Below are 14,886 nucleotides of genomic sequence, written 5' to 3' on the forward strand. Positions count from 1 at the left end.
TCATGTAGTGGCAAACTTTGTATTGGAAAATTAGGGCAAATCTACTCCTAAAGCAATCTAGGGTTTGTGGGTTTCTTAGGTGAATTTTAGACACTTTTCAAGAAAAAAATTATTTAAGAAGAACTCGAATGATTATTGTAACAATTTCATTCACAGCTAAGAAACTTAAAAGATTCTTTTTGAACTAATATGGTATTATCCATTTTTCTTCAACAATTTTGTTCACAACTTGTTATAATAGTGATTCATTTAGTTTTGTTCTTGCATTATCTTGTGCATATAATCACATATACATATATTTGGTTTTCTAAATTTGTATAGCATTTTTCTTTATTGTATATTGAGTTATTGACTTGTGTGTGTGAGGGATGGTTATCTATTACTAGGGTTAAGGTTATAGGTTTCCCCATCGATATTATTTTCTAATAATCATTTGTTTCCAAATAAGAGTTTATATGTGAATAGAGCGAGGAACGCGACACCTCAAACGGAAAGAAATGACAACCTTTAAGAGTCGCTTCTTCACTCACGCGATGTCAAACGGAAAGAAATGACAACCTTTAAGAGTCGCTTCTTCACTCACGCGATGTCAAACGGAAAGAAATGACAACCTTTAAGAGTCGCTTCTTCACTCACACGATGTCAAACGGAAAGAATTGACAACCTTTAAGAGTCGCTTCTTCACTCACGCGATGTCAAATGGAAAGAAATGACAACCTTTAAGAGTCGTTTCTTCACTCACGCGATGTCAAACGGAAAGAAATGACAACCTTTAAGAGTCGTTTCTTCACTCACGCGATGTCAAACGAAAAGAAATGACAACTTTTAAGAGTCGCTCCTTTTGTAAGAGACTAAAGCCTACGCATTGAATACATCTTCACTCACATGATATTACTGGATCGGGCTTGAACCCATTGTTCAAGATTGCCCACTACTGCCCCCGCGAGAGTCGGAGCTTGCTTTTTGCACGTACTCACTTTTTTCACTTTTCAGCTCCCTTGCCTTTGCTCAACCTCTCTTTACTAAGAACTATGTATGTTCCGTTCCAAACCTTCTTTCTCCTTATGTAATATATTTTATAATGTTCAACTGAATAGTAACTCAACTCCAAATCTGTACTCATTTCATGAGTCATATAGATAGATCACATGTCATATGATCCATATTAGCTTTAACTAACTAGTGAGTAATAAGCAAAATTGAGATCTTACTCATTTGATAGGATGAAGTTATGATCCATATTAGCTTTAACTAACTAGTGAGTGAGTAAGCAAAGTTGAGATCTTACTCATTTGATACGGCAAAATTGAGATCTTACTCATTTGATAGGATGAAGTTATGATCCATATTAGCTTTAACTAACTAGTGAGTGAGTAAGCAAAGTTGAGATCTTACTCATTTGATACGCATAGGATGAAGGATAAAGTATGAAACGAGAAATTATTAATTTATCTCTTTTTAGTTAGGCTAAATATAATAACTAATTCATAAGTTTCTTATATTAGTTATCTTTTCTATTATTATTATAAAAAGATAAACTATTATAAAGATTACTAATTCAATCAATAATATTATTTCGATTTTTCTTTTCAAGAATTCAATCAAATAGTTCTTGTTTATATTATCAATTCTAAAAATTAAACTTGGTATCATAGTTTATAAGGAAAAACTTCCGAAAATTATTTCAATGGAAGAACAATATCACTTCTCAGTTCTACCAATAATACCTAGAAACGTAAAATATGATAAAGATAACTATATCTATTAAAAATCATAAGTTACTCACATCATGATAGGTTATAATTTTATGGATATAATAGAAGGGAATCTTGAAACTCCTCTCAAATTTTTTCAAGAAACAGATGATTAAAATAATACAATTCAAAATCAAGAATCCAAAATTTAAGCAATGGTGTATCCAATATCAAAGGGTACTTACATGGCTCTTTTCAACATTGACCGACAAGATTCGTCAACAAGTCTCAAAATCATTTTCGGCGCAAGAACTTTGAGAAATCCTAGAGAAAATCCATGTTTCTCAATCAAAGAACCGACTATTTCAGTTACTGAGTCAACTCTTAAACGCACACAAATGTAGTGACTCTCTTCTTAACTTCATTCAATATATCAGAAACCTGTCAGATGCACTTATCGTTGTCGGACAATATGTTTCTGATCAAAATCTGCAACTAACTTTACTCAATGGACTTGGAGACGAGTTCAAATCAATAATATGTGCTCTAACTTCTGGACAAGATCTATCGTTTAATGAGATGACAGACATCATTCTAAGTCATGAACAACGACTCATATTTAAGAAAAAAAATTAATTATGAAAATATTTCTCCCTCAAACGTTTTGGCGAATGTTGCTTATATTTATGGGTATGGAGACGGAAAGAACTAAAGACAGAACTGAGACAATAATCGTCCGCAATGTAATTTTTGTCATAAAATTGGTCATTGCTCCGAAAGTTGTTTTTATAATTTATCTTGTCAAATATGTAATGTAGAAGAACATAGTGTTCTTAAGTGCTCTCGTTTTAATCATTCTACAAATCCTACGACAATGTTAGTTATATCATCTACTATTATAGATCTAACTTGGTGTCCAGATTCAGATACTACAGGCTAGGCCTGTAAGCAAATCGACCAAACCGCTACGAACCGACCAAACCAGAGTTAACCGAACCGAAGCCAAACCGAACCAATCAAACCGAGAAACCGGTCGTCCAAAATAGCGTGAACCGAACCCATCGGTTCTTTGGTTGCGGAACCGTTCCACCGACCGACCAAACCAATCAGTTATATTTAAGCTTAAATGGAGTCTGGGGATTGAAAATGCCTCTTTATCTTCTTCGTACTCAGCTTCCTTCATCTATAATGCCATCATTAGTTGTTGCTCCATTCCGATACTTTTTTAGATTATGAATGAAAAAAATTCTCCAAATCTCATATGAGAGACTGAATTTCAATGTATTTTATGGCTAAAAAATTAGGGCTGAAGAAAAAATTAAACTTTAAGGTTTGAAGAGGAAGTTTTCACTTTTGAAGTGAGGGAAAACCGTCTAGTACTCTACTATTATAACATTATTATATATATTAGTATGACCCATTTGGGAATTTATTTTATGAGATGTTTATTGTTATTTGTTGCAGATTCTTAAGTATAATAAATTATGTTTATTTTTTATTTTAAATTAGATTAATAAAGTTAATTTTTTTAAATTTAGCTATTTTTTAACAGATTTCTAAAATCGACCAAACCGAATAAACCGACCGAACCGACTATCAAACCAACCAAATCGAACCAACTAGTATATCGAAATTGACGGTTTATGATTTAGGCAACCGACGCCAATGGTTTGGTTGTACATTTCGGTCTATAAACTGATCGAACCGAACCGCTTACAGGCCTACTACCGGCCATATTACTTCTTATATTAATAATCTACACGTACATGCTCCTTATACAAGTACTCAAACTATTAAAATCGGAAACGGTATGCCTCTTAATATTTATAATATTGATACTACTAAAAAATTAAATCAACAAAATCTCTCTACTTACGTAATATCTTACACATTTCGGATATTACTAAAAACTTGATGAGTGTCACGAGATTTTCATCAGATAATAGCGTATTTTTTTAATTTCACCCGAATATTTATCTTATTAAAGACCGAGATACGAAGATAGTGCTTCTTAAGGAATTACTCAAGGACAAACTTTATTGTATTGACCCTACTAAAAGTTCGTTTTAAACATTTTCTAATAAACAAGTGTTTATTGGTATTCGATCTCCGCCTAAATTTGGCATTCACGATTTGGACATCCTTCTAGCGCTGCTACATCTTTAGTTATATCACATTTTAAATTATCAGTTTAATATAGTAATTTTTTTTTGTGAATCATGTCAATATGAAAAACACATAAACTATCTTTTTCGGCTTAAAAATCTACATTTATGGCTCCTTTAGACCTAATTCATTCGGATGTTTAGGGACCTGCTCCTGAATTTTCGTCTACTAAATGTTGTTATTTCGTACATTTTGTGAATGACTTTAGCAAATTCACATGAATATATACGCTAAAGAAAAAGTTAGATGTTTTGAATACATTTATCAACTTTCTTTGACTTGTTGAAAATTTGTTTAGTCGTAAAATCATAATATTGCAAACTGATTGGGGAGGATAATATAGAAATTTTAAATCATTAACGGATAATCATGGTATTTTACATCATTTATCTTGTCCACATACTAGTGAACAAAACGATATTGCTGAACGAAAAATTCGTCATATTACAGAAATTGGTCTCACTTTATTGGCCCATGCATCTATGCCACTACATTATTGGAGTGAAACTTTTAAAACGACCACATATCTTATCAATTGTCTTCCTACTCCAACATTACATCAACGTTCACCATTCAAGACTATATTTAACTATTCTCTTAACTATGGTTTTTTGAAAATATTTGGGTGTTTTTGCTATCCACTCACACGGCCGTACAATCAACACAAACTCGATTTTCATACTACTGAATGTAGTTTTTTTGGTTACAACTCATCTCACAAAGGTTATAAGTATTTTCACATTCCGTCTAGACGAATATTTATCTCTCGACATATCACTTTTGACGAACTCACTTTTCCTTTCAAAAGTAAGGGTTTTGTGCACTTGTCTAAACCACAAGAAGATAATGAGACATCTCTTCCAACAACTATACTTAATTCATTAATATCACTTATATTATCTCATATCACTTCATCGTCTCCACAACATCAGCAAACAATATATCATCTTCTTCTACTACTATTATCGTTTCTTCAACACAACCAATTATCACAACAATTAATGCACATAAATCTTCTACTCATCAAATGATCACACGTAATAAAGTACGATTTATGTCCTCATCAGCTCTCACTGCTACTTCTTCTGCTACTATACCTACATGTTTTACCAAAGCTAATAAAGATCCGCAATGACGTCTTGCCATGACAAATGAATATAATGCTTTTATTCAGAATAAAACATGGTCTTTTATTCCTCGTACACCATCTCATAATCTTGTTGGATATAAATGAGTTTTCAAACTCAGACATAAAGTTGATGGGTCTATTGATCAACATAAAGCATGTCTTGTGGCTAAAGGATTTTATTAACAATAAGGTATTGATTATGAAGAGACATTCAATTCTGTGAAAAAACCCACTATTATTCGTGTTATTCTTTCTTTGACAATATCTTATCAATGGTTCATTCATCAACTTGATATTAGTAATGCATTTCTTCATTAGTGACTACAAGAAGAAGTTTACATGGCACAATCATCCGGTTTTGTTCATCCAGATTTTCTTAATCATATATGCAAACTTGATAAAGCAATCTAAAGTGTTAAACAGTCTCCTCATGCTTGGTATGCTACTCTCCGGATTACTCTATTATCTCTTGATTTCATAAAATCAAAATATGACACGGTTTTATTCACGTATCATGCACCTCAAATAATCGCATACTTTTTAATATATGCGGACGATATTATTCTCACAGGCAACTCTAAATCGTTTCTAAAAAAAAATTATACTTCAATTAAATAAATTATTCCATGTTAAAAATTTTGGTCAATTACATTACTTTCTTGGATTGGAAGTCACTCGTACCAAAGATGACTTATTTCTTTCTCAATCCAAATATATTGACGATATTCTCACTCGGGCTGATATGCTTCAAGCAAAACCATTACACACTTTCGTCTCTGTTGACTCGTCTCTTTCTAAATATGATGATTATCATTTATCTAATTTGTTTCTATATCGGAGTATAGTAGGGGCTCTACAATATCTTACATTAACTCGTCTTGAGTTAGCCTTTGTTGTCAATCGAGTTTGTCATTTCATGCAAACTCACACATTTTCTCATTAGGGAGCGGTTAAACATATTCTTTGATATTTTCGTCATACTCATCGTCATGAGATATTTCTTTGTCCAATTTCAAAATTCACTATTGTTGTCTACTCTGATGTTGACTGGGCAAGATGTCCTAATAATCGTCGTTTAACAACTGGATTTTGTATTTTTCTAGGTGATAACCTCATTTTTGGAATTTTGAAAAACAACAAGTAGTTGCTCGCTCTAATATTGAATCTGAATACCGTGCTCTTGCATATACAACTGTTGATCTTTGTTGGATTCAATCTCTATTTAGTGAACTTCGAGTTTCATTTTCTTCTTCCCTAGTTCTATGGTGTGATAATATTTGTGTCACATTCTTATCAACAAACCCGGTATTTCATTCTCGCACAAAACATATTGAAATTAATTTTTACTTTGTTCGAGAAAAAGTTTTTCGTAAACAACTACTCATCCAGTACATCCCTACTAAATGATATCTTCACCAAATGTCTTGCTTCTTATCGATTTGCTCTTTTACGTAGCAAGCTCGCTGTATGTGGCTTACATTTTTGCTTGAAGGGGATGGAAGAAGCTTGTACAGTTTGGGAAGGGGTTTTGATTGATCAAAAAGAAGAATCTACTTCAACCGATATGCCCTTAGGCACGACCATACATAACATAGAAATCACACTTGGAAAGGGTGGACAATTAGCTAGAGCAGCGGATGTTGTAGCGAAACTGATTGCAAAAGAGTGGAAATTGGCCACATTAAAATTACCTTCTAAGGAGGTCCGTTTGATATCCAAAAACTGCTCAGCAACAGTCGGACAAGTGGGGAATGTTGGGGTGAACCAGAAAAGTTTGGGTAAAGCCGGATCTGATAAAATATTAAACAAATGAGAGAAATTATTAATTTATCTCCTATTAATTAGACTAAATATAATAACTAATTTCTCATAGTTAGATTAATAATTCAATCACTAACTTAAAATATTCTGATTTATATTATCAATTCTAGAAATCAACTCTGGAATCATTTCATTTCATTTCATTCATATAGTTTTTGAAGTCAATACAATTTCAAAACATAACATACTAAATTCAAATAAATTAAAAAGAACAATCTAAGAAGTTAAGATCAACATGAAACTTTGATGGCCTGCACACTTTGAGATCAAATGTCATAGGTGAGTCACCCACTCAAATCAAAATAACTCAATATAAAGTTTTGAAGAAAAAACTATATTCAAACATCAAAGTGACACAAGGCTGAAAAATCTTAAGGCATTCTCTTTATAGGTGGACAACAAAAGATAAAGGATTGGAATTTTGTTATTGAAAGTATGCAGAAAAAACTATAAATCTAGAAATCAATTCCCATCATATAGTATATGAGACAAAACTATTTCCAAAATTTGAATGGAAAGAAGTTGATGCAATATGTTACTTCTTGAAGCTCAAATTGGCAGAGCTAAGAAACCAGCTTATGACAAAAGGGAATAAAAATACCACAAGGGAGCTTTAAGAAAATAATAATAATAATAATAATAAATCTGATAATATCTTATCTAGTAGGTATAACAAGTAAACATCCCTAGCTAGTAGTGCACAGTGACAAAAAAAAAAAAGGAACACAAAATCCTATATCATCCATCATCAATCAAATTACCCAAACTTCAACAACAATTGTAGAAAAAACTTGGAAGAACAACAAAATTAGTTTCTACATTTACCATGATGCGAAATTACAGTTTCACCACCCTTCCCCTTCAGGTTAAAGGGCAAAATTTTATTACCATGATTTTTACTGGTTTCTCCCTTCCTGATATTGATTCCAAGAGGTTCTACTACTGTATGATGGGTTTTTTATACTTTACAGGCAAAATGATTCGGCCAGACATAGACTCCTATCTTTTTCCTGCAAACCGCTTCTTGGTTCTCACCCCAGCAGCAACATCGAATGGACTTTGCAATGAAAAGCTCTCACAATTTGGTGTCATTTTCTTGAAATGCGATAGGAAGGAGGCAGGAAAGTCCTAATTGCTTTGGCCCTTCATCTTGCAAAATACTTAAGGCCTCCTGTTAACATAAGATAGCAGATAAGAAAGAAACATCTCAATTGTTGGTTTTCCACCATTCCATCAAAACATGGGAGGCCTTATTTGATGTGTGGGTTATTTTGATTAATTTCAAATAACCTACTATCCAATCTCATCCATCACATGATTTAAATCATCAACCAAAATTTTAAAATAAAAAATCACCTTTTTTATTATACATGTTAATAAGTTTGATGTCTTTTTACCCAAATAACATAATTTTCAATAACCTACATCAAACAAGTTTATTTGGAAATAACAACTTGGTTATTCAAATAACCGTAGATCAAACAAGGCTGTGGATAATGACATCTAATTAAGAAAAATTATTTTTCCATATTTGCAGAACTTTTACTGAAAAATTCAAACAAGTAAAGATCCTCATGTGGGGGGTAGTGTATTTCAAGACACAGGAAAATAGCATACCTTTGATTATGGTGTGGTGATGAAGGTTGTTGATCTGGTGAAGATCTTTGCTCAGAACCTCCATGAAATCTTTGTGCATCCAGCTGCCCCCTCGTAGCTCGATGATTCCCTTCGTTTTGCTGTGTTTGTTCGTTCAAATTTGAAACGCCCATTGGCCCAAGAGAACCGAACTCGAGATGTTCAGGTGGCACACTATATGTGCTGCTGTTTTGGTCAAAAGGGTACACCATCATATATTGTCCACTACTATTTGAAGTCACTAGTCCGTTATGGTTCATGGTTGGCAAAGTATACATGTTGTATCCTCCGACATCAGAAGGACCACTCTGATTGGAGCTCGAAAATTGAGGACCATTTTGAGAAGGCAAGTCATTTCTGTATGAGTCATTTCTGTACGAGTTGTTCCAAGGACGGTCACCTCTACTACTATCACCTCCACCATTCCGTTCCCCCCTTGAGCTTAATTTATCAGATTGGTTGCGATTTTGTTGATTGCGGCCAGCACCTCGCGACTTAGAATTAGCATGCCAGTGTCCTTCCCTGTAGTCCCCGTTGTCGCTTCTATCATGGCTGTAGTTTCCCCTCCTGTTGTTCCCAAAAGTCTGTCGATCCCTAGAAGAATTTTTCTGCAATAAAATATTTTAAGGATTTTATCAAAATGAAGAAAAGATGGACAACACAAATAAAAACCCATTGATTTGGGAAGAAATTACCAACAAATGAGACGAAGATTTTCTGTGATTTCTCTGATTAAACAGATTTAAAATTAAGCCATCATCTAGGCGATGTTTGATGAACGGTCAACCAACTTCATCAATCAAATCAAGTAAAATCCAAAATTACCCTCACTTTATTTTTTATAATATCTTAAAATATTAAATACAAAGGTTTCAGCAATTTAATCCAAATAACCTCAAATAATCCACTTATACATTTAAGCCATACAAAGTTTAATCAAACATGTTCTTTCTCCAAGATTCAGTTTATTTTAAATAAAAATAAAAACCTACATCAAACAAGCTCCAATTCTCAAATGTTAAAATATTTTTGGTGGAGAGAAGTTATTAGCTTTTTGAGACATTTGCAAAAGAACAATGTCATCAGAAACAGGAACAAAGTATACTGCAACTGGATAACAGAACAATAAACAATGAGAAAGAAGAGCATGAAAGATTATGAATTATCTTACTGGATTTGGCAAATAAGTTCCAGTCCCAGTACGATATCTTGGCATTTCGTCAAAATATCGTTGAAAAACATTAGGAGGCCTGTTTGGCATAGACTGCAAAGGAGCCATAGGTAAATACCGTGGACCATAGCCGCCCATAAGCTGAGAGATCAAATTCATGTTTGATGAAACAGGTCTTCCTGGACCATCCCATGGAGATCTCCCCTGCAGATACATAGGAGGCACTACACCTGAAGGAGGATAAACCGCTGGCCCATGATAATGTGGATTCTGGCAAAGACGGCCAAATTGCAAATTCTGCCAATGGCTTTCAAAGTCACTATTCAAGATATCAGGCTTATGCTCAACAGACGGTGTAATAACAGAAGCTGTCTGTCTTGAAGATCCGTTATTCAATTCCTCAGCATGATTAGGCTCTTCAAAAGAATCTAGATTCTGACCGGAGTCTGAATCATCTAAACTATTATCCTCTCCTCCGAAATGACTAGTGGATACATCCGATGTTCTTGTCTCAGACGGAATGTAGGAGAATGGAAGCATAGTAAGGAATGGGACGGGGGGACCTGTAGCATAAAATGCAAAGGGAAGGACACCAGAGTTATCAATTCCTCTTTGGCGAGGACCAGCCCCTAAAATCACTGAGCTCATAGGTACCATTGTGTCTGATCCAGTAGTTTGGGATTCATGTCCAACCATGTGGTGCCGCGGACTAGGCAAAGATATGTAGCCAGAACCACTTTCAGTCACTTCATTTGCTGCAGCTGACAGATTATACAAATCTATTCCATCTTCCTCATCCTGAGCAGCATGCTTCGTAGATGGTTCAGTGAGAACCATCATTTTCCCCTTTTCATTTGAAACCTTTGATAGTTTCACTGATAAGCCATCCCAGGAACTCTCTGAAGATGTTCTACTCCTAATAGTATCACTAATGGTTCGTTCATCAGAATGAACATCATTTACTCTATTATCTTGATGTTGGAAACCATCTAACTGAGATTCCATCGAACCTCGCTCTTTGTTAAGTTTCTGCTGACCCCTTGCCAAACTACTGGTACCACTTAACCGAGATGAACGAACAAAATTACTTGAATCTGGTTGTGGTATGGAACTTGATTGTAATGACCCTAAAGTACCACTTTCAGATTCAAGACCACCATTATAGCCAGCATCATGGTCTGGCCAAAACCCTTGATCAGCCTCCGCATAAGAAATTTTTTCATTACCATGTTGAACAGCATCTTCAGTGTTTGACGTCAATGCCATGCCAGGAAAATAATGTGCTAGTGGATGTGACATCATGCCTTGAGGAAATTGCATATTTGAAAATGAAGGATCAATCATCGGAATATTTGCGGGTAACATTCCACCAAAATTTCTCTGGCCCATTGAAGCTAATAAAGAAGGTGTAACTGGAAAAGGTACGTGCCCTGAAGCTAAGCTGAATGGCATGTGTATCTGTCCATTATGACCATGTAGCATGGAAGAAGCCATCAAGTTCACAAGATCCTGCTCCTCCTGATGCATCTCATGCATTCCGCTCATAGAAGAGAATTCTTCACCCATTGTTCCTAAGATGAAGTCATGGCGACCACTGTTAGAAATGTTGTCTGAATCAAAGGAAGCATCGTTATTTGGATTAAGAGGAGCATGCTTGATTAATGAAGGATTGTTCCTCCCAACATCATGTCTTGCTGAAGCAGTCTGAGTTTCATAGTGTCTATTACGAGAAGAGGAATCAGTAAAAGTGTGAGTGAGCTCAGGACTGGAACGTGTTCTTGCAAAAAGATACCTTCCATTTAGATCATTTGGCAAATGATTGGATTTAACATTCCTCTGTCCATTGTCTGGATCAATGTCTTTGTTGGAATTAGTTCCTCTTAATATATGATCAGTGATAACAGTGCTGCTTGAATTGAGTAAACCTTTTGGAGCCTGATAATGAATGGATCTAGATACCAAGGGGTAACTATCATGTTGGTGGGGAAGTCTTTGAGGACGGTTTCCATCAGCTACAGTGGCATAACCAGAAGAATTTCCAATCATCTTTTCACTACTTGAACTGTTCTTTAGTTTTTCAGACCCTTTTAAGTTGTCCAAAGGAGTCAATCGCAATTGTTCTAAATTAACCGTAGGAGCATCTGGTCGATTTCCACTGCCATGTCTATCCCATGTATTCATAAAGAACTGGTTTACTTCATAGAACAAATCTTCCTTTGGGCAATCAAGCAACCTGGCCAGCCTCTTGGCACCAAAAGCAAATGCACTTCGTATTCTAAAGAAATTACCTAAAAGAAAAATTGGAAAAAACATAAATACCTAGCAAAACAAATATCTCACAAGACTCCATTCATTGGTACAATTTTTAATTGTTTATGCAATAATTATAAACTGGAAGGAGCATTACTGTATAATGACAGAAGATCATAACAAGAATCACCAACTAAAACTATTATACCTTTGCTAACACTACGTCCAAGATTGTTATTCACGCGTAAAGGGTCAATAACATTAAAATGTTTTGAAAGAAAAGTTTGTCCTTGATTTTCTTGTCCACCAGGGAAAACAGCATAGACTGAACTACAAGCATCAAGAAACAATTTGCTAAGCAATAACTCCCCACTGTCCTTCCGCGGAGGCTCCGCTGCAAAAATAAAATAACTATGTACTAAGATCTCCAAATTGTCCAGGGAATTTTCAACTAATTCAGGACAGAATTATAGGAATCCTTACCAGTTACATCAGGAAGTGAACTAATGGGTACAGGACCCCACAAACTGACACAGAAGTTCTCCCAATCAAAGTTACTGAAGAACTCAAGGAAACGGTATAGAACCTACAAATATAAACCCAAAATAATGAGATGATAGAATTACTCAAAAAAGAAATAAATGAAAGGAATCACGTCACTAACCTCAAGTGGCCCAGTAAAAGTGTTATTATAAACATGGAATATGTAAAGAACCAATGTCTCAAGGGCGTAAGTTGAAATAAGTCCATGATGAGCCCCCAATATCCTGCTCTCGTAGTAACACCATGCTTTAATCAATATAATGCTACGTTTGAATAAATGATTTTGGTCTATCAAATGATCGACCTACAAAAAAAGACTTGTTATAAGTAAATGAGAAAAAGAAAAATGGTCGTAAATAATTTAGCGAAGGAAATCACCTCCTCCAGGAAACAAAGTGTGCATAGTCCACCAAGCTGATTAAAAGATATGTCAACTACAATGTTCTCCACCAAACATTTTATTATCTTGACCTGCACAAAAGAAGTGTGTAATCAAAAATACCATCCAGCAATCATTATTCACAACCAACAAGAAAGTAGCAAAAACGATGGGAGGATTGAGCTTTTGCTCCTTTGGCCTCTCACAAACAATTCAATCCATCTAAAATATTTATTCAACAATCCAGCCGAAAACCCAAATAAAGATACACATGGCTTCGCTATCATTATGGACTTATTTTTATAGTACAAAAAATATTGCTGGGTTCAAAAAAACTAAGACAATATCAGTATTACAATCTGTCAAAGCCCAAATTAGCCATGTGTCATATACATTTCCTAAACTGCAATTAAGAACTATAAAAGATGGCAAATTAGAACACATACTTCAGCTTGAATGTACTGGACCTCCTTAACACGAAATTCAGCATTCTCATTCCTCTCCTCTTTCTCCAGCATATCTCGAACTTGATTAGCCCATGAGTCCTTCATGTTCTGATTGTTACTGAATGATGTCAAGTCAATGTCCCCATCTGGTAGATATGTCTTAAGTGGTACAGACCCAAAAGTGAACACCTGTAAAGAATTTAAAAATTGGATATCAATATTGGAATGAACATATGAGGTAGTGATAATGTGCTCTATACAGTTACTTTGGATGTAGTAATGCTTTTATACATATAAGACTCAATACTGATAAGACTCAATACCAATCAATGCCTTTTTTTATAAGAACAATTATTTTTCAAGGAAACTATTCAATATCTGAATCAATAAAGGCTGAGCTTTTTGTTCTTATAGTTGCCACAATTAAACAATGTCATACATTCAATCTGGACCACACCAATCTTTAGAATACATCAAGCTCAAAATTGGTGTCAAACCCATCTACAGGCTGACAAAACTATTTAAATCCATCACATTTTAGAAACAAAGCCAAGGAAATATGTATTATGACAATAAGAAAGTAAACAGGGGACATGGGTAAAGATCATATTTATTGCTAGAAGTAGACATAAAATGCATCAAAAGTATTGCAAGAAACATTGGCAAAGAGCTAGACCTGGCATGGAAAACACTCCACAATGAGTCTCTGCACATAATCAGCAACAGCATTTCTGCGCTCTTCTGAAGGCTGATTGGGCTGAATGCAAGCAATAAGCTCTGCAGTCCTCTCTTCGGCCTTCAACCATCTCTCTGAGTCAAGGACTCGGATCAATGGACCAGCATTGGGCAATAAGCCATTTGGCAATAGGCCACCTGGCTGTGCCCAGCTCTCCTGTTCTCCCATGCACGGTTATGGTTTGCTAACCTGGGCAGCTTCCTCCAGAAACTAATGTATTCTTAAGTAAACCGATATAGATATTAAACTTCTTAACCAGATAGTTTTATAGTATCCAAAACTTATCTCACAATTAATCCTATACACATATCCATAAACTTGATTACTCAAAGCAATGAACACTGGATCACCAAAAACTAAGGCAGAGAGTCAGATAACCCGTCCTGACTCCTGATGAGCAAACACTAGATATCAAAGAAATGAAATTCCTACCAGCGGCTACAAAAAAACCCTAAAAAAAACACCAGAAAAATGGGAAATCCTAGGCAATCGCTGAGATCACCAAAAACCCTAAACGGAATAACTGAATCTTGCAACAGTAATGCCGGCGAATTAGCGATGAGTAGGAAATCTAGACCCGCTTAATCAATTGGAAGTATTGATAGATATCATAGTGGATATCGTACAATCACGTAAGGATGAAGTATAAGCGCAATCCAAAGCGGATGATTGGGTAGATGATTACAACAAATGATAAGAGTTGTGAGAATCGAAAGAGAGAGAGAGATGGGAGGCGGAAGGAGGCGGTTGAAGTTGGGATTCTTTTGTTTTCTGTAGGAGAAAAAAAAAACAAGAAAACATAAAAGGGTTCTCTTTTTTGAAACGATAGATTGATCAAATTGTGTAGCAAAGAACCAACCATTTCATACAATTCTTAGGCATGTTTGTTTTGCATATTAATAATAGTGGCTAACTT

At 35.0% G+C, this 14,886-nt stretch overlaps 2 protein-coding genes across 2 annotated transcripts; one reads left to right on the forward strand and one right to left on the reverse strand.

Annotated features, from left to right (window-relative positions):
• The first annotated feature begins 6,484 nt into the window (after positions 1–6,484).
• Positions 6,485–7,942, forward strand: LOC124924884 (50S ribosomal protein L2-B, chloroplastic-like). The gene is made up of 2 exons (XM_047464869.1): positions 6,485–6,767; positions 7,782–7,942. Exons 1-2 carry the CDS (start codon positions 6,485–6,487, stop codon positions 7,940–7,942), a joined length of 444 nt encoding a protein of 147 aa, XP_047320825.1.
• LOC124927905 lies at positions 7,423–14,776 on the reverse strand. The gene is made up of 9 exons (XM_047468410.1): positions 13,911–14,776; positions 13,235–13,423; positions 12,788–12,880; positions 12,531–12,713; positions 12,350–12,452; positions 12,075–12,260; positions 9,617–11,904; positions 8,428–9,053; positions 7,423–7,981 (listed from the first exon to the last, which is right to left on the reverse strand). The coding sequence occupies exons 1-9, from the start codon at positions 14,136–14,138 to the stop codon at positions 7,972–7,974; spliced, it is 3,906 nt and encodes a 1,301-aa protein (XP_047324366.1). The 5' UTR covers positions 14,139–14,776; the 3' UTR covers positions 7,423–7,971.
• Positions 14,777–14,886: the final 110 nt, after the last annotated feature.

The sequence above is a fragment of the Impatiens glandulifera genome, chromosome 2 (assembly GCF_907164915.1).
Source record: "Impatiens glandulifera chromosome 2, dImpGla2.1, whole genome shotgun sequence".
Taxonomy (NCBI): Eukaryota; Viridiplantae; Streptophyta; class Magnoliopsida; order Ericales; family Balsaminaceae; genus Impatiens; species Impatiens glandulifera.

Excerpts from the sequence above, each read along its gene's own strand:
- LOC124924884 (XM_047464869.1), top strand. The coding sequence starts at position 6,485 with ATGGAAGAAGCTTGTACAGTTTGGGAAGGGGTTTTGATTGATCAAAAA. Across the intron at positions 6,768-7,781 it reads GGTGAACCAGAAAAGTTTGG|GCAAAATGATTCGGCCAGAC; the intron begins GTAAAGCCGGAT and ends TATACTTTACAG.
- LOC124927905 (XM_047468410.1), bottom strand. The coding sequence starts at position 14,138 with ATGGGAGAACAGGAGAGCTGGGCACAGCCAGGTGGCCTATTGCCAAAT. Across the intron at positions 13,424-13,910 it reads TGGAGTGTTTTCCATGCCAG|GTGTTCACTTTTGGGTCTGT; the intron begins GTCTAGCTCTTT and ends AATTCTTTACAG. Across the intron at positions 12,881-13,234 it reads TCCAGTACATTCAAGCTGAA|GTCAAGATAATAAAATGTTT; the intron begins GTATGTGTTCTA and ends TCTTTTGTGCAG.